This window comes from Chiloscyllium plagiosum, unplaced genomic scaffold, assembly GCF_037043375.1.
Source record: "Chiloscyllium plagiosum isolate Xiang-an unplaced genomic scaffold, Cpla_swu_hap1 HiC_scaffold_35, whole genome shotgun sequence".
In the NCBI taxonomy this organism is placed as follows: Eukaryota; Metazoa; Chordata; class Chondrichthyes; order Orectolobiformes; family Hemiscylliidae; genus Chiloscyllium; species Chiloscyllium plagiosum.
Window position 1 is genome coordinate 13,443,903 of NW_028270173.1, and position 18,146 is coordinate 13,462,048.

The following is an 18,146-nucleotide window of genomic DNA, read 5'->3' on the forward strand; positions in this document are numbered from 1 at the left end:
TCTCGGAGGTTGAGAGTGAATGTTTCCTTGTGCTAAGCTGTTTTATTTATTTATTTATTGCATTCACTGATTTCTTCAGTTTGCACCTGAGTATAGTTGTGTTTTGTTTGCATTGTTGTTTCTTCTTTTTTTTGATATATATATATCTTGACAGAGATAGTAGTGTTTTTTGTTGGTTTATTGTGGTTGTACTTTTGTAATTTTACAAAAAAACTACTTCTTTCAATAAAAATATCTGGAAAAATATGAAAGAAAAAGGACTGAAGGGGCAATGTTTTCAAAGAAACTGCCATAGCTAGTGGTGGAGGCTGGTAAAATTACAAAGTTAAAAGGCATTTGGATAGGTATATGAGTAGAAAGGGTTGAGAGGCTAACAGCCAAATGCTGACAAATGGGACTAGATTAATTCAGGATCTCTGACTTGCATGGACAAGTTAGATCATAGCGTCTGTTTCTATGCTATACGTCTCTATGATTCTTTGACTCTATAACTGAAATGAGGAGGAATTTCTTCAACCAGAGGGTGTTTAATCTGTAGAACTCATTGTTACAGAATGATATGGAGACCAAGTCATTGAGTGTGTTTAAGACAGAGATGGATAGCTTCTTGATTAGTAAAGGGACCAGGGTTACAGAGAGAAAGCAGGAGAATGGGGACTGAGAAATATATCAGCCACGATCAAATGGTGGAGGAGACCCGGGGTGGTTTTCAGAGATGCAACACATCACATTTCTTTGACCTCATTCTGCTGCTGCATCTTTTAGTCAACAGAGGGGAAGCCTGCAACTGGATATATTAGTGACTGTCTTATATTTATAACCGTGAGTCACTGTCACAAGTGATTGAATGGATTCGGGACCCTGTCAAGCTCCTGAATAACCTATTGAATGCCTCAAATAAAAAGACTGGAATTTGCAAAGCACTTGTAATGACATCTCAAAGCTTCTTACAGTCTACGAAGTATTTCAATATTGTATTTAATGTTGCAAAATGGAACATAAAGCAGCCAGTCTGTACAGAGCAGGCTCCCGTAAACAGCAATGTGAACACATCATCTAATCGATTTGGTGTTGTATGGGGGATAAACATTGGCCATGGGACCTTTTTTATATTCACCCCGACATGAGGTTTGAATCAAAGTGTAATTGAATGGAGTGCAGTCCGAATACTGCAGCACTCCCCCAGTACTGAACTCAAGTGTCAGTCTGAGTTTTTATCATCATGTCACACACTGCAAGCTCAGACATTCACATTTCTCTCCAAATTATTATTGTACGGTGTCTCAACACCGTAAATATGATGCTGTAATTTGTAAATACGATGCTGAAGGACAGCATCTGAGGAGCATAAGTTGGGAGCATAGGCTGTCAGGGAAGGATGTCGTGGAAATGTGGAACTTTTTCAAGGAACAGATATGATGTGTCCTTGATATGTATGTACCTGTCAGGCAGGAAAGAGATGGTTTTGTGAGGGAAACTTGGTTGACGAGGTAGGTTGAATGTCTTGTAAAGAGAAAGAAGGAGGCTTACATAAGGTTGAGGAAACAAGGTTCAGACAGCGCATTGGAGGGAGACAGGATAGCCAGAAGGGAGCTGAAGAAAGGGAGTAGGAGAGCTAAGAGAGGGCATGAAAAATCTTTGGCGGATAGGATCAAAGATAACCCCAAGGCATTTTATACGTATGTGAGAAACATGAAAGTGACGAGAACGAGGGTAGGTCCGATCAAGGACAGTAGTGGGAGACTGTGTATTGAGTTGGAAGAGATAGGAGAGGTCTTGAATGAGTACTTTTCTTCAGTATTTCCAAACGAGAGGGACCGTATTGTTGAAGAGGAGAGTGTGAAACGGACTGGTAAGCTAGAAGAGACACTTGTTAGGAAGGAAGATGTGTTGGACATTTTGAACAACTTGAGGATAGACAAGTCCCCCGGGCACGATGGGATATATCCTAGGATTATGTGGGAAGCAAGAGAGGAAATTGCAGAACCGTTGGCAATGACCTTTTTGTCATCACTGTCAACGGGGGTGGTACCAGAGGACTGGAGAGTGGCGAATGTTGTGCCCCTGTTCAAAAAAGGGAATAGGGATAACCCCGGGAAGTACAGGCCAGTTAGTCTTACTTCAGTGGTAGGCAAAGTAATGGAAAGGGTACTGAGGGATAGGATTTATGAGTATCTGGAAAGACACTGCTTGATTAAGGACAGCCAGCACGGATTTGTGAGGGGTAGGCTTGCCTTACAAGTCTTATTGAATTCTTTGAGGAGGTGACCAAGCATGTGGATGAGGGTAGAGCAGTGGATGTAGTGTACATGGATTTTAGTAAGGCATTTGATAAGGTTCCCCATTGTAGGCTTATGCGGAAAGTCAGGGGGCATGGGATAGAGGGAAATTTGGCCAGTTGGATAGAAAACTGGCTAACCAGTCGAAGTCAGAGAGTGGTGGGAGATGGTAAATATTCAGCCTGGAGCCCAGTTACAAGTGGAGTTCCACAGGGATCAGTTCTGGATCCTCTGCTGTTTGTAATTTTTATTAATGACTTGGAAGAGGGAGTCGAAGGGTGGGTCAGTAAATTTACAGATGATACAAAGATTGGTGGAGTTGTGGATAGTGAGGAGGGCTGTTGTCGGCTGGAAAGGGACTTAGATATGATGCAGAGCTGGGCTGAGGAGTGGCAGATGGAGTTCAGCCCTGTCAAGTGTGAGGTTGTCTATTTTGGAAGGACAAATAAGAATGTGGAATACAGGGTTAACAGTAGGGTTCTTATTAAGGTGGTAGGAGCAGAGGGATCTTGGGATCTATGTTCATAGATCTTTGAAAGTTACCACTCAGGTGGATAGAGCTTGTAAGAAGGCTTATGGTGTATTAGCGTTCATTAGCAGAGGGATTGAATTCAAGAGTCGTGAGGTGATGTTGCAGCTGTACAAGTCCTTGGTTAGGCCACATTTGGAGCACTGTGTGCAGTTCTGGTCGCCTCACTTTAGGAAAGATGTGGAAGCTTTGGAGAGGGTGCAGAGAAGATTTACCAGGATGTTGCCTGGAATGGAGAATAGGTCGTACGAGGATAGGTTGAGAGTGCTAGGCCTTTTCTCATTGGAATGGCGAAGGATGACGGGTGACTTGATAGAGGTTTATAAGATGACCAGAGGAATAGATAGCGTAGACAGTCAGAAACTTTTTCCCCGGGTACAACAGAGTGTTACAAGGGAACATAAATTTAAGGTGAAGGGTGGAAGGTATAGGGGGGATGTCAGGGGTAGGTTCGTTACCCAGAGAGTGGTGGGGGCATGGAATGCACTGCCTGTGGGAGTGGCAGAGTCAGAATCATTGGCGACCTTTAAGCGGCAATTGGATAGGTACATGGATGGGTGCTTAAGCTAGGACAAATGTTCGGCACAACATCGTGGGCTGAAGGGCCTGTACTGTGCTGTATTGTTCTATGTTCTATGTTCTAACACAGATCACTGCACAACACCGCTGGTCACAAATCTCCAGTCAGAAAAACACACTTCCATCGCACTCATCAATCTTCTTTGTCACTTCCTCAAAAAACTCACTGAGGTTTGTCAGATGGGACCTCTCCTCTGCTTTGCCTTTGAATAAGATTATAGCTAATCTGATCATTCTCAAATTGACTTTCCGGCCTGAACTCCATAACTTTTGATTTCCTTCCTTGTTAAAAATCTGTCCATCTGAGCCTTGTATATCCTGAATGACCCAGCCTCAACAGCCCTATGCAGCTTCAAATTCCACACAAGCACAGAGAATGCTGGAGAAACTCAGCAGGTCTGGCAGCAGCTGAGGTGTGAGAAATGTTTCAAATCCAGTGTGACTCTTGTTCAGATCTGCTTGTGTCTGTCCAGTGGGAGGGTGTAGAAATGTGTTGATTTATGTGATGGGTTAGACAGGCTTCAGAGTCCCTTTCTCACCACAGAGGCATAGCCCTGCAATGTAAAAGGGAATTCAAGAGTCCTTGGTCAGCAGTGGGGAAGTTAATGCCTCAGCCTACTTGAAACCTAATTCATCAACCCTTTGAAATGATCTGGAAGAATCTACATTTCACTGCCAATCACAAGGTTTCCTACAAAAATAAAAAAATGCTCGAGAACCTGGAGCAGTGTCACGAGACCTAAATATTGTCTCTTCCTTCCCTCCACTCACGTTGCCAGATTGCTGATTCTCACCAGCAATTTCTGTTTTTGTAGCACTCCTTGGCAGTGAAAATTGAAGTTTGTAACACACCTCGTGTTCAACAAACAAAGAATTGCAAATGCTGGAAATCTGAAACAAAATAGAAATTGATTGAGAAAATATTTTCTCTGCACAAATGCTGCCAGACCTGTGCCTGGAACAGGCCAACACAGAACATTGCTGTAAAACTCATCACAAAAGTCCTCATTCACTGTCACCCTGTCAAATTCATCTTCATGTTATGATTAGATGAGATTCCCTACAGTATGGAAACAGGCCCTTTGGCCCAACAAGTCCACACCGACCCTCCAAAGAGTAACCCACCCAGACCCATTCCCCTATATCTACCTCTAACTAACGCACCTAATACTATGGGCAACTCAGCATGGCCAATTCACCTAAATGGACATCTTTGGATTGTTGGAGGAAACCGGAATACCCAGAGGAAATCCACGGGGAGAGTATGTAACTTCCACACAGGCTGTCGCCCAAGGTTGGAAATGAACCGGGATCCCGGGTGCTGTGAGGCAGCACTGCTGACCACTGAGCCACCATGCCGCCCTGGCATTTCATTCCATGGGCTTCAATTTTAATTCTAATTCTTTCAGGTGACCATTTCTCAAAAGCATTTTCCAAGTTCAGGATCAATTTCCCTCTGAATCCTAATTGTGTCTTCAGTCAAAAGCTCAATCAACTGAATGGTTTCAAACATGGTTAAATATTATATGATCATGACATAAATGATCAGTTCACCCATCACTTTCAAATCTGAGGTTTTCAAATTTTCCAATTTTATGAAAAAGCAGTAACATTCTGGGCAATAGTTACAAACCTGAGCAAAACAAGACCAATTTCTCAATGTTATGACATCATGTTGTTGTTCAGAAAGCATGTGGTGTTTTGGCTTTCATTAACAGGGGGATTGAGTTTAAGAGCCATGAGATCTTGTTGCAGCTGTATAAAACTTTGGTCAGACCATACTTGGAATACTGTGTCCAGTTCTGGTCGCCCTATTATAGGAAAGATGTGGATGCTTTGGAGAGGGTTCAGAGGAGGTTTACCAGGATCCTGCCTGGAATGGAGGGGTTATCTTACGAAGAGAGGTTGACTGGGCTCGGACTTTTTTCATTGGAAAAAAGAAGGAAGAGAGGGTACCTAATTGAGGTGGACAAGATAATGAGAGGCAAAGATAAAGTTGATAGCCAGAGACTTTTTTCCAGGGCAGAAATTGTTAACGCGAGGGGTCATAGTTTTAAGCTGTTTGGTGGAAAGTATAGAGGGGATGTCAGAGGCGGGTTCTTTACGCAGAGAGTTGTGAGAGCATGGAATGCGTTGCCAGCAGCAGTTATGGAAGCGAGGTCATTGAGGATATTTAAGAGACTGCTGGACATGCATATGGTCACAGAAATTTGAGGGTTCGTACATTAGGTTTACCTCACATAAGGATCAATGGTCGGCACAACATCGTGGGCTGAAGGGCCTGTTCTGTGCTTTACTATTCTATGTTCTATGTATGGGGTATACATTATTGACACATGGCGGAAGTCTAAAGAAGATCAATCTGACATTTTTATTTTGATTGAGCCCAGTCTCCCTGGAAAGACTCCACTGACTGGCAGTGAAATGATTTGGTCTCCCCCTGGAAAGACTCCCCTGAGCCCAGTCTGAGACCCACTGACTGATCCAACTCCAACACCATCATGTAGCGCCACCTCCTGCCTGTGGAGCAACATTACAGACAGGAAGGTCCCCGGGTTCCTGCAGCTCACAGCTCACTCTACCCAGTCAGTCCCTCTCTACAATTGAGCTTCTATTTGTTTCTTCTCTCCCCCTCCTTCTTTCCCCCAGACTGAGACCGACCCCCATCAGTTTACAGCTGGCAGGAGGCAGGGGGACGGGGTGAAATTATGGGATGGATCTGTCAGTGCCCTTTAATCCCGCAGATTGTCAGTGGGGCGGGGTTTTTCCCGTCGTAATTCCATCCCGGATTAAAGAAGGGAAAGAGCCTCTCAGTGAAAGTGTGGGTGAAAGTGTGGAGATGGGACATGGTGTCCGCATTGTAAAATGACACCTGTCCACCCTCATAGTCCAGGAAAACCCCGATCTTCCGGGGATTCACAGTCGGGGAGAGGGGGGTCACCCAGGGGGAGGTGGCGGCAAAATAACGGCATCCGGGTACCAGCCTCACAATCCAGAATCCGGTCTCCGGGCTCGGGGTGATCTCCCCTTTCCTCATCACAGACTCTCGGGCCACTCCCAGACCCCACCAGGTCTTCTCCCCCACCTCCACCTCCCAGTAATGTCTCCCTGATGTGAATCCCTCTGATCCCAGGACACAGGCCCAGGAATCAAATCTCTCCGGGGAGTCAGGGAGCCGCTGCTCTGTGTCTCCGAGTCTCACACTGGTCCGGTCCTCAGACAGGATGAGCCGGGGATGCGCTGTGTTCGGATCCAGAGTCAGAGAGGCTGGAGCTGGGGGAGAGATCAAATAACACCGTCAGGGAGAGGGAGGGAGAGAGAGAGACCAGGGAGAGTGAGGGGAGCAGGTAGTGAGGGGTTCACCGATACAGGGGGGTGAGAGTGAAGGGGAGATAGGGCGAATCTGGAAAAGAGGAGTTTGAAGGAGTGGAGGGACAGGGAAAGAGGAGTGAGTGAGGGGGAGTGCAGTGAGAGTGGAGCAATGAGGAGGAAGGATGGTAAGGCCGAGGGCTGTGAGGGATAAGGAGGGAGGTGAGGTGAGAGGGTTCATTTGGAGGGGAGTGAGTGGGGAAATGAAGAACAGAACACTAACCCTAACATTAAACTTATCGCAGGAGGGAGAGGAAGATTAAAGAGAGGGAGAGAGTGAGGAGAGTTGGGATAGAGGGTGGAGAGTGAGGAGAGGTGGGAGGGAGAGCAGGGAGACTGAGGGGGTGGTATGAGAGAGAGTGGTGTGGAGATTAAGGGGGAGCTTAGAGGAGGGAGAGCAATGTGAGGGTGAGTGCTCAGGTAAGAGCAATGGGAAGGGGTATTCCTAGGGCTGGGTAAGGGAGAGAGCAGTTTGGGGAATGCCTGCAGTGCCATCATCTGGAGAGCCAGGAGGAGTGGGGAGAAGAAGGGGGAATTGTGGGGATGGGAAGTGTGATGGTCGTGACAAATTCCAGTGTGCTGGGGACAGTAAACTGATGCAGAGAGTGAGGGGAGAGCGAGGGGCAGATTGTGTGGCAGAAGAGGATGGAGTAGAAGCACTAAAGGTTGGGGAAGTAGAGGGGAGAGTGAGGGGAGTGCAAGGGGGTGTGGGACAGCATGGGGGAGTGTCAGATGATAGGGGCCAGAAGGGTGACGGGAGAGCGATGGGAAGAGTGAGGGGTATGGGAGAGGTTAGGGAGACTGAAGGAGTTAGTGAGAATGAATTATATGGACAGGATGGGGGGAGGGCAGAATGAGGGAAAGGAGAGACTGAGAGAGATGGATGGACATGGACTCCAATGGGAGATGGCTAGGTGCAGGAGGAAGATACGAATTAGAAGGGGAGAGTGAGTTGGAGACTGAGGGTGATGGAACTAGGAAAGGAGGGACAGGAAGGAAAGAATGAGAGGAGGGAAGAGTAATGGGGAAGTGAGCACAGGGAGGAGTGCGATAACAAAATGAGTGTCAGTGAAAATGGAGAGTGAGGAAAGTGGACGGTAAGTGGAACTGGAAGGGTAGGGAACAGTAAGTGGAAGGTTGGTGAATGCAAGAGGAAGGGGAGAGTGAGGTGATGTGGGTGGGAATGAGGATAGTGAGGGGAGGCAGGAGTGATGGGCAGCAAGGGAGTGGGGAGACTGAGGGAGGGGTAGAGTGGAGTTACATTTATCAGGGAGGATTCAGGGAAAGGGGAGGGTAGCATGATGGAGAGTGGGAGGAAATGAGGGGAGGTTTTTTAAAAATTTCAGATCAGGGAATGGGAGATTGAAGAAATGGGGAAGTGATAGTGGATGGAATGAGTGGAAGCTGAGTAAAGATGGGGGAAGAGGGTATAGGGGTTTTGTGAGGGAGGGGAACAGTTTGGGATGGGATAGGAGAGTGTAGAATGAAAGGATAAGGAAAGGAGATTTGCCAAATAAGTGGACAATCGAGCATTGGAGATGGAGACAGTGAATGGGAGGGTTGAGAGATGAAGATGCAGTGAGTGAGGGGAAGAGAGAAAGGGAGGTGAGAGTGAGGAGGAAGGGATGGCTGAGCTGGAGGGAAGAAGGACAGGTTCCTTTTGGGCATGGGAGGGATAAGTGAGCGGGAGAGAAAAATGTGTGGCATGGAGTGACGAGGTATATGAGAGGGATGGGACATGTTAAGAGTATGGGGAATTAATCCGTATGTGGAAGTGAGAGAACAAAATAAGGGCATTCTGAAGGTCAGTGAATTGGAGGATGAGGTCGAGTCTGTGAAGGGGAGAAGAGAGTCAAGATGAGGGGACTGTAGGCCAGGGATTTAAAAGGAAGGAGATAATCAGGTCTTGGAAGTTGAGCAAGTCTGAGGAATGTGGAGAAGGTGAGTGAATTTGAGGATGAGGTGGAGGGGAAGAGAAGTGGAGGTGAGAGTGAAGAGGAAGGGGATAGTGAGGAGGCAAGATTAAAAGAGGGGAGAGTCTGGGGTGGGGGAAATCATGGCAGAGTGATTATGGAGGAATGGAGTGGAAGGGGAAGGTGAGTGTGAGATGGGAGTGAGGGGCAGTGTGAGGCAGAGGGTGAGAGCAGTGTGAGGTTGAGGGGAGAGTGACTGGATTGGGAAGCTGTGATTGAGGGGATGGTGAGGGAGAGCTGAGAGAGTGTGAGGAATGAGCAGGAGGGGGCTGTGATATTGAGGGGGAAAGGGAAATCAGGAGGGAGTGAGGGAACATTGATAGCAATGGAGATTGGAGAGTGTGGGAAACCAGAGTGTAAGGGGGAGGTGGAGGGGAGAATGAGGTGGAGGGAAGAGGTTGTCAACGTTTGGAAATGGAGGGAGGGTGGGGATAGGACTGAATGGTGAACAATTTAGAGGAATGGATGGATGTGAAGAGTGTGGAGGTGAGTCAGGTGGAGGGTGGAGAATGCAGTGAGGCCATGGTCTGTCAGGCTAAAGGACAATTAATGGCAGATACAAACCAAGAGAGGAATGAGGTCAAGGAGTAAGTAACCAGGATGGGAAGCTAAGCTAGAGGGATCAGTGAAGGAGAGGGAAGAATGAATGGAGAGTGATCAGGAGGGCAGAGAGGGAGTGCGAGAGTAGGCAAAAACAATGACTGCAGATGCTGGAAACCAGATTCTGGATTAGTGGTGCTGGAAGAGCACAGCAGTTCAGGCAGCATCCGAGGAGCAGTAAAATCGACATTTCGGGCAAAAGCCCTTCATCAGGTGAGTACACAGAGTAGGGTCAAGAGAGTAGAAGTGGGGAGTGAGCAGAAGGGAGACAGTGAGAGCAGGAGATAGTTGGGTGGGAGACCACGAGGGAGTGTTGCTTCGAGGTAGGGAGTGGTGATCCATGGCAAGGTGTTGGGGAGGGAGGGTGAGGAGAGTAGGGCCTGTATGGAGACAGAAGTGAGAGATAGGGACAAGGAATCTGAGGAGACAATGATGGGGTGAATAAAGAGATGGGTTGTGTGCAAGGTCATGAGATTGGAGGAGGTGAAAGGCAGGGGTTAAGGGAAATGGAGAGGGAAGTTGGCAGCGAGGGGGAGGGGGTTTGAAAATGAGGAAGATAACTCTGAGGAGGAGAATTGGGAGAGAGGAGGAGAGAGTGAAAATGAGATGTGTGTGGGAAGGCTGAGAATGTCGCGTGAGTGAGAGGGGCGACAATGTTGCTCCTGAAACAAGGTTAGGTTGTCCCTGTGTTTTTTGTCCGGGGGGTGGAGGGTCATAACCGCATATCTTCCATGTGCCTGGTTTCTATGGGTTTTAGGGCTAATTTGGTTAGAGCTAACAGATAATGCCTCAGGTTTTAAACGGCTTTCAACTTTTTTAAAAAATGCAATGTCTGTTCACCTCCATCCCTCATCAGGATGGTCTCAGGGCTGTCCGCTTCTTCCTGGAACAAAGGCCTGAACTGTGCCCACCCCCACCACCCTCCTCCCCTTGGCCGAGCTTAGCCTCACCCTCACCAACTTCTCTTTTAACTCCCCTCATTTTCTTCAGGTCGGAGGGGTAGGAATCATTTCCCACATGGGCCCCTGTTATATCTGTCTCTTTGGGGTGTATGTGAAACATTCCTTTTCTCGTCCTATTCCGGCCCCCACCCACAAGGCTTTCTGCAGTATGTCGATGATAACATTAATGCTGCCTCCTCACTCTCATGTCTGGAATTGGAAAATTTTATCAATTTCACTTCAAGCTTCCACACCGCTCTTACCTTAACCTAGTCCAGCTCTGACTCCTCCATTCCTTTCCTAGGAATATACAGGCCACCAATATCCATTATAAATCCACTGACTCCCACAGTTTCCCGGACTGCACATCCTTGCATCCTGCTACATGTAACGATTCCAGTCCATTCTCCCAATTCTCCACCACATCACATTTTTTCCGATGGTGCCAACTTTGACAAGGGAATTTCCGAGATGTCCAGTTTCTTCCTCAACCAAGGATACCCCAGCACTGTTGTTTCCAGGGCCCTCAAATGGTCCAACCTTTCTCCCACACTTCCGCCCTCACCTTCTCTTCTCTCCTGTAACAACAATCGGCTTCCCTTGTCCTTTCCTAACATCCCACCAGCATCCACATCTTGAGGATATTAGCCACATTTCCACCATGTCCAGTGAGATGCCACTACCAACATATATTCCCTTCCCCTCTCTTAACCACCTTCCGCAGGGATCATTCCCTCAGGGACATCCTGTTGCAATCTTCCTTCATTCCACCCCCCGCCACACACACACACACGCACGCACGCACGCACGCACGCACGCACACACACACACACACACACACACAGCCCCAAAGCACCTTTGCCTGCAACTGCCGAAGTTGTAACACCTGCCCATTTACTTCCTCTCTCCACATGATCCAAGACTCCAAATGTACCCTCCTGGTGAAGCAGTACTTTACCTGCACTTCCCACAATCTTGTCTACTGTATTCACTGCTCACAATGTGGTCTCTGCTACCTTGGGGAAACAAAGCATTAACTGGATGACCACTTTGAAGAAGACCTACTTTCTGCTCACAAAAAAGACCCTGAGTTTCTAGTTGCCTGCCACTTTAACAGAGCATTCCTGATGAAGGGCTTATGCCTGAAAAGTCGATTCTCCTCCTCCTCCGATGCTGTCTGACCGGCTGTACTTTTGACCTTAACACACCATTCTGTTCCCTGCCGAATATCTCCATCAGAAGCTTGCTGCAGTGCTCATTTTCTGCTCGCAAACACTGCAGCCCTCTGGAATTAGTATTCACTTCAATAACTTTAGGGTCTGAGTTCTCCCATGTCCAGCCTTGTTATCACATAGTCTGACATTACACACAACCTATTGCTGGCCATTAACAGTCTCTATTAACAGCTGTTCACCCTCAAACCCAGATCATTATCCACTCCTTTGCCTGTCTAACTGCTCTTCTCTCTCTTTGGGGTCTATCCCCAGTTATCCTTTACTCCTTACTCCCTCACCCCACCCAATCCTCTGCATTTAAACTGACATTTTCTGAGTTAGAATCTGTTCTGAGGAAGGGTCACTCAATCAGAAATGCTAACTCTGATTTCTCTCCACAGATGCTGCCAAACCTGCTGAGCTTTTGAAGCAACTTCTCTTTTTGTTTCTCAAACATTCCCCATTTGATATGTGCCTGTCAACACTGGCTCTTTAAGGTCTACCCGTCTTCCTTATATTCTGGTAAAAACTGTTCCTCCAATGTCACTCCACATGAAGCCAGCCCAGTCTCCTCTCGAAATCCTGTTTCCGTGCTTTATTCCTTTGATTAGACAGAACCCTTCGCTGCTCTGACACACAGAGCTGATGGCTCCAGACACTTATCCAAATGAACCCACAGAAAGAACAATGTTTCCATGGAGAGTCTCTCTGAATTTACAACTAATGATGTGAAGATGTAACCTGGGGCCTTGGAGACCCTGCACAACTGGATTATCATCAGGCAAAATGAATACACATGTTTACCTGGGTGAATGGTGTGTGTCATTTCTCTCCAGACTGTGTACTGCAAAGGGCCAGTGAACTGTGCGAGAGACAGAGAGCTGTCAGCAGCTGAGAATTCGTTCCCCTCCTTACTAATCCTGTAAATATTAAACAGTTGACATTATAAATTCAGTTTTGTTCAAATATTAGAAATGATTTAAATAATCATGCTTTCAGTGTTGTTCATGTTTGAGTCAATGAGCTTGAATGTGAAATGTTCATCTTATTTTAAAACTGATCCAAAAATACTTAGATATTGCAAGGGCAAGGATTGGAAACCCCCACATCCAGAGAAAGGCCCATGCCCTGACAACAGATTAGTTACTGAGACATCACACACCGTGCAGATGATAGACATTCCCTCCATCCCCTTACTGTATGATCAAGAGAGTTTGTGGAACAGAGACAAAAAAACTGAAATATCTGAAAGCCTTTTTATAAATATATGAAGGACAAAAGGGTAATAAGGGTGGGAGTAGTGCCTCTCAAAGATTAGCAAGGCAGCCTTTGTGTGGAGGTGCAAGAGATGGTGAGATACTAAACACCTATTTTGCACCAGTGTTTACTGTGAAGAAGGACATGAAAGATAAAGAAATAGATGGCGACATTTTATAAATGTCCATATTTCAGAGGAGGAGGTGCTGGATGTCTTGAAATAAATAAAAGTGGATAGATCCTCTGGACATAATCAGGTGTGCCCTCAAACTCTATGGGAAGCTAGGGAAGTGATTGTTGGGTCCCTTGCTAAGATATTGCATCATTAACAGTCACAGGTGAGGTGCTGGAAGACTGGAGGTTGGCTAACATGGTGCCACTATTTAAGAAAAATGGTCAGGAAAAGCCAGGGAACTATAGACTGGTGAGCTTGACATTGGTGGTGGGCAAGTTGTTGGAGTGAATCCTAAGGGACAGGATTTCGAAAACTGTGGAAAGGCAAGGACTGATTAGTGATTGTCAGCATGGCTTTGTGCATGGGAAATCATGTCTCCTGAACTTGACAGAGTTTTTTGAAGAAGTAACAAAGAGGATTGATGAGGGCGGAGCAGTAGACATGAGCTGTATGGACTTCAGTAAGGCATTCAACAAGGTTCCCCATGGGAGATTGGTTAACAAGGTTAGATCTCATGGAATACAGGGAGAACTAGCTAATTGGATACAGAATTGGCTCAAAGGTAGAAGACAGGATGTGGTGGTTATTTTTCAGACTGGAGGCCAGTGGTGTGCCACAAGGATCAGTGCTGGGTCCAGTATGTTTCTTCATTTATATGAATGATTTGGATGTGAACATTGGATGTATGGTTAGTAAGTTTGCAGATGACACCAAAACTGGAGGTGTAGTGGACAGTGAAGAAGGTTACGTCAAAGTACAACAGGATTTGGATAAGATCAGTGGACTGAGGAGTAACAGGTGGAGTTTAATTTAGATAAATTCAAGGTGCTGCATTTTGGAAAAGCAAATCAGAGCAGAACTTATACACTAAATGGAAAGTTCTTAGGGAGTGTTGCTGAACAAAGAGACCTTGGAGTGCAGATTTATAGTTCCTTGAAAATACAGTTGCAGGTAGATAGGATAGTGAAGAAGGTGTTGGGTATGATTTCTTTTATTGGACAGAGCATTGAGTATAGGAGTGGGGTGGTCATGTTGTGGCTGTACAGGACATTGTATCAGGTACTTTTGGAATTTTCGTGCAATTCTGGTCTTGTTCCTAGTGGAAGTATGTTATGAAACTTGACAGGACTAGAAAAGTTTTACGAGGATCTTGCCAGGGTTGTAAGATTTGTGCTATAGGGAGAGGTTGAATTGGCTGGGGTTGTTTTCTCTAGAACATCGGAGGCTGAGGGATGACCGTGTAGAGGTTAATAAAAATCATGAGGGGCATAAATACGGTAAATAGACAAGGTCTTTTCCCTGGGGTGGGGAAATCCAGAAGTAGAGGGTTCAGGGTGAGAGGGGAAAGATATAAAAGGACATAAGGGGCATCATTTTCATGCAGAGGGTGGTGTGTGTATGGAATGAGCTGCCAGATGAAGTGGTGGAGGCTGGTAAAATTGCAACATTTAAAAGGCATATGAGTGGGTATATAAATAGGAAGGGTGCAGTGAGATATGGGCCAAGTACTGGCAAATGGGACTAGATTAGGTTAGGATAACTGATCGGCATGGACGAGTTGGCCCAAAGAGTCTTTCTGTGCCGTACGCCACTATAATTCTATGACTCTGTGATTCCCCATTTAAACTCTGACTGTCTCAGGCTGGTCAGGAGCCATGCAGGGACAGGGATGGCCATTCCCTGGAAATATGGGCCGTGTGTCTCTCTCAGGGTCAGGGGAAGGTCACAGTCACACAAACAGCCCAAATCAGGGCAGTGATCACTTCCAGCCTGAGAACCAGGCTGTACTATTTACAGACATCTTGTCATTGTTTACAATATTATAGAACAGTTTTATCAAAGCTAATGCTGTTTCACACCTGTAATGAGCTTCTTGTTGTAAAAAACACTTTGTGTGTGAGCATAACCGGAGTTCATGTCGCCCGATAAACCACCCTTTAAAGAAAGCAGTGACAATAGCCAGGAAATAAACACTAAATAACCTATCCCTGAGCAAACTGTGCAGAATTTCAGTAAAGAGCATGTCCTACCTTCTCTTCCGACAAGCTTCCTCCTGAAAGAAATGAATCACAAACAGTGAGGATGGCAGTAACAGATTTCAGGAGGAGACAGACAGGTTGCTGAAATGTGCAGACACAACACGGAAGTGTGAAGTGATACATTTTGGAAAGAAGATTGAGGAGAGGGTAAAATAAACTGGAACTGACCATCAGTCCCGTTCACAGACACAGTGACTCTCACACTCCCACTGTACCAGACATACCCACACACCCTCCACATGGAACTGGAACTGGATTATAATGGGAGTTCTAGGAGATCATTAAGCTTTGGGAACACAGATAATAATACAAAAACAAAATAACAACTGATTCTCGGGAGAATGTCTGTAATCCCCAGAATCTGCAGACAGTGTGGCAACAGTTACAGAAAACAGAGATTACTGGAAATTCTCAACAGGTTTGGAAGGATCTGTGGACAGACTTCAGAGTGAACGTTTCGGGAGCACTGAGCCTAATTCAGAGACAACAGCAGAATCGTCCAGACAGTCACAAGTTCAGTTAACTTTCTTTGCACTAAATTCGATATTATTTCTACAGTCAGCATTATGTCTGAAATGTATCTGAAATAACATGCAATATCTTCCCTTACCTTCAGAAATATCAGCTCGTCTTTTTGATCCATCTGTTTCTGCAACTTTGAGAGTTCCTCCTCAATAGAATTTAAATTCTCCTGAATCTCTCGAAGATTTTTCTCCATTGGTTCTACAATCCTCTCCTCTTCTTCCCTGAGATCTCTGAGTAAACGCTGCTCTTTCTCAGTGAGAATCTGGTGCATTTTAGTGAACTCGGATGTGATGTGGGTCTGCAGACTGCTCGCCTGTTCCTACCAAATGAAATGTGAAACCTCATTAATGTCCCACGATAAAGGGAACAAAACTAACCCAGATCCCAGAGAATCAGCACAGGGAGAGCTCACCCTCACTTCGGAAATCTTCCGTTTCTGGGTCAGTTCAGCTTGGAGAACCACCGATTTCTTCTCTGTGAGAGAATCTAAGTAAGATTTCAGCTGATCCTAGAATTGGAAAATAAAATTACAATCTCAAAGTGTTCGCCCCTGAAAATGTGCTAATTCCTTATTAAAACTATTTCAGAAGAACACTAACGCTGCAGGAGAGCAATTGTCAGCGATACAATTCCTGTTTCTGGTCTCTGACGGAGGTGTGTGAGTCCAGACGAGTCTCAAAGATGGTCTGAACAGATTGCTTAGAAATACCGATGACAAAATACAATGTTTACCTTGTAGATTTCAACAGCCTCATTGATCGGCAGGAAGCGGTGCTCTCTGTGTTCCCGCGAATCTCTACAAATCAGACAGATCAACTTCTTGTCAGTTTCACAAAACAGCTTCAGATCTTCCTGATGTTTCTCACAGTGAGGTTTACTTTCCTTCTCTTTCGGATCCAGCTTTAATTTTCGAGCTTTCTCCGCCAGATTCGCTAAGGCCCGATTTACCCTGAGGTTTCTTTCCGTCAACTCCTCTCTACATTCCGGACAGGAGTTTATCTCCTTCTTTTCCCAACTCTCGGTGATACAGGAGCGGCAGAAGTTGTGTCCAGAATCCAGTATAACCGGATCGGTGAAGAAATCCAGACAAATGGGACAAATTGTCTCCTCGGTGAAACTCAGGAGCTGCTGTCTGGACGCCATGTTCACCCTCAGCGCTTCCTGATTCAAACCACTTTCAGTTTCGATATCCCTGCGCTGGTAAATACATCCAGTTCAACGTTTCCCCGAGGAATTTCACCGCAATACTCAGAGACTGATTACAGGAAATCGGAATGAGTCTCGGCTATTCAGCCCCCACCATTCAACATGATTCTGTCTGATCGATTACTCCAGTGCCTTTTACCCTCCCGATTCCAATAACCCTGAATGCCGTTGGTAATCAGAAACCTGGAAACTCCATCCTGAAACATGCTGAAAGAGTGATCTCTCACGCCCCTCTGCTGTAGAGAATCACAAAGATTCACAGCCATCCAAGGGAATTCAAAATTCTCCTCATCTCAGACTGAATTGAGAACCGCCTTATGTTGAAGTTGGGCCCTGGTTCAGGAATCTCCAGCCCGGCGGGAATATCTCACCTGAAGCAGCACTGTCCACCTCTTTCAGCATTTTGTAAATTTCAGCTTGATCGCCTCTCATTTTTCAAAACTCTGGGGAATACAGGCTCCGTTTGCCCAGTTTCTCGTCATTGGACACAGTTCCGCCATCCCGGGAATAAGTCAGGTGACCCTTCTCTGTGTTCCCTGGATGGTGACGATATAGTTCCTCCGATATGGAGACCAAATATGCACACAGTCCTGCAGATGCAGGCTAACTGAGCTCCTATCCAACTGAAGCAAGTCGTTCCTGCTCCTGTACTCAGATCCCCGAGCAATGAAGGCTCACTCACATTACTTTAGCCTTCCTCATACCTTGCTGCATCCGCGTGAAAGCTTTCGGTGATTTATTGACAATGACACTGAGGTCCCACTGTACACCTGCACTCTTCAACCTCATCCTTTCCGAAATACCCTTCAAATCTCTTTCTCCACATTGTTTCACATTTATCCACATTATGTTCCATCCGGTATATTCTTGCCCATTCATGAAGCCTGACAATTCCTCAGAAGCCGTTTTACATCTTCCTCACAATACACTTTCCCCCTACGAATTTTCCTCCCCACAAATCTGTAAAGATTACATTTGGCCCCCAGCTTCTATTCACTGATATATTTTGTGGACAGCTGGAGCACAAATACTGATCCTTGTGGCTCCTGTCAGTCACAGCCTGTCACCGCGGGAATTTCCCAGTCACTCCTCCTGTTTGTGTCCCTATGTTCACCAGTCATTAATCCATATCTGTCCCTTATCGTAAACAAGTCTTTATTCTGTCGACATATTTGAAAGAGAAACAGGTTTAAAATGTGGAAGGGGAATTGACTGCGGGCGAGGAGTGTGAATGGACACATGATGCTGCCAATCGAGATGGGGTGGGAGAAACAGACAGAGAGATAGGGCGGTGGGGGTGATGGCTGGGAACCACTGTGCCTTCCACCCTGCTGTAGACTGACCTCATGGCCGGTGACAATCCCTCTGGTGAAATCCGGTGTAAGACCCTGATCCATAACCGATATTGTGTAGGTCGCTCAACCTCATGCACAAAATATTGTCAATGTTCAGCAGATAGC

General features: G+C 46.1%; 1 protein-coding gene across 1 annotated transcript; it reads right to left on the minus strand.

The window, feature by feature from the left end:
- Positions 1-912: 912 nt before the first annotated feature.
- On the minus strand, positions 913-17,479 carry LOC148140072 (zinc-binding protein A33-like). The gene is made up of 6 exons (XM_087979268.1): positions 16,213-17,479; positions 15,893-15,988; positions 15,566-15,799; positions 14,947-14,969; positions 12,289-12,404; positions 913-6,660 (listed from the first exon to the last, which is right to left on the minus strand). The coding sequence occupies exons 1-6, from the start codon at positions 16,621-16,623 to the stop codon at positions 6,110-6,112; spliced, it is 1,431 nt and encodes a 476-aa protein (XP_087835394.1). The 5' UTR covers positions 16,624-17,479; the 3' UTR covers positions 913-6,109.
- Positions 17,480-18,146: the final 667 nt, after the last annotated feature.

What these genes read in the sequence shown, in the direction of transcription:
- LOC148140072 (XM_087979268.1), bottom strand. Translation starts at nt 16,623, where the DNA reads ATGGCGTCCAGACAGCAGCTCCTGAGTTTCACCGAGGAGACAATTTGT. An exon ending in GGAAGATTTCCGAAGTGAGG is followed by an intron (nt 15,800 to 15,892) that starts GTGAGCTCTCCC and finishes TTCATTTGGTAG; the next exon opens with GAACAGGCGAGCAGTCTGCA. An exon ending in GACACACACCATTCACCCAG is followed by an intron (nt 6,661 to 12,288) that starts GTAAACATGTGT and finishes TCTCTCCCCCAG; the next exon opens with CTCCAGCCTCTCTGACTCTG.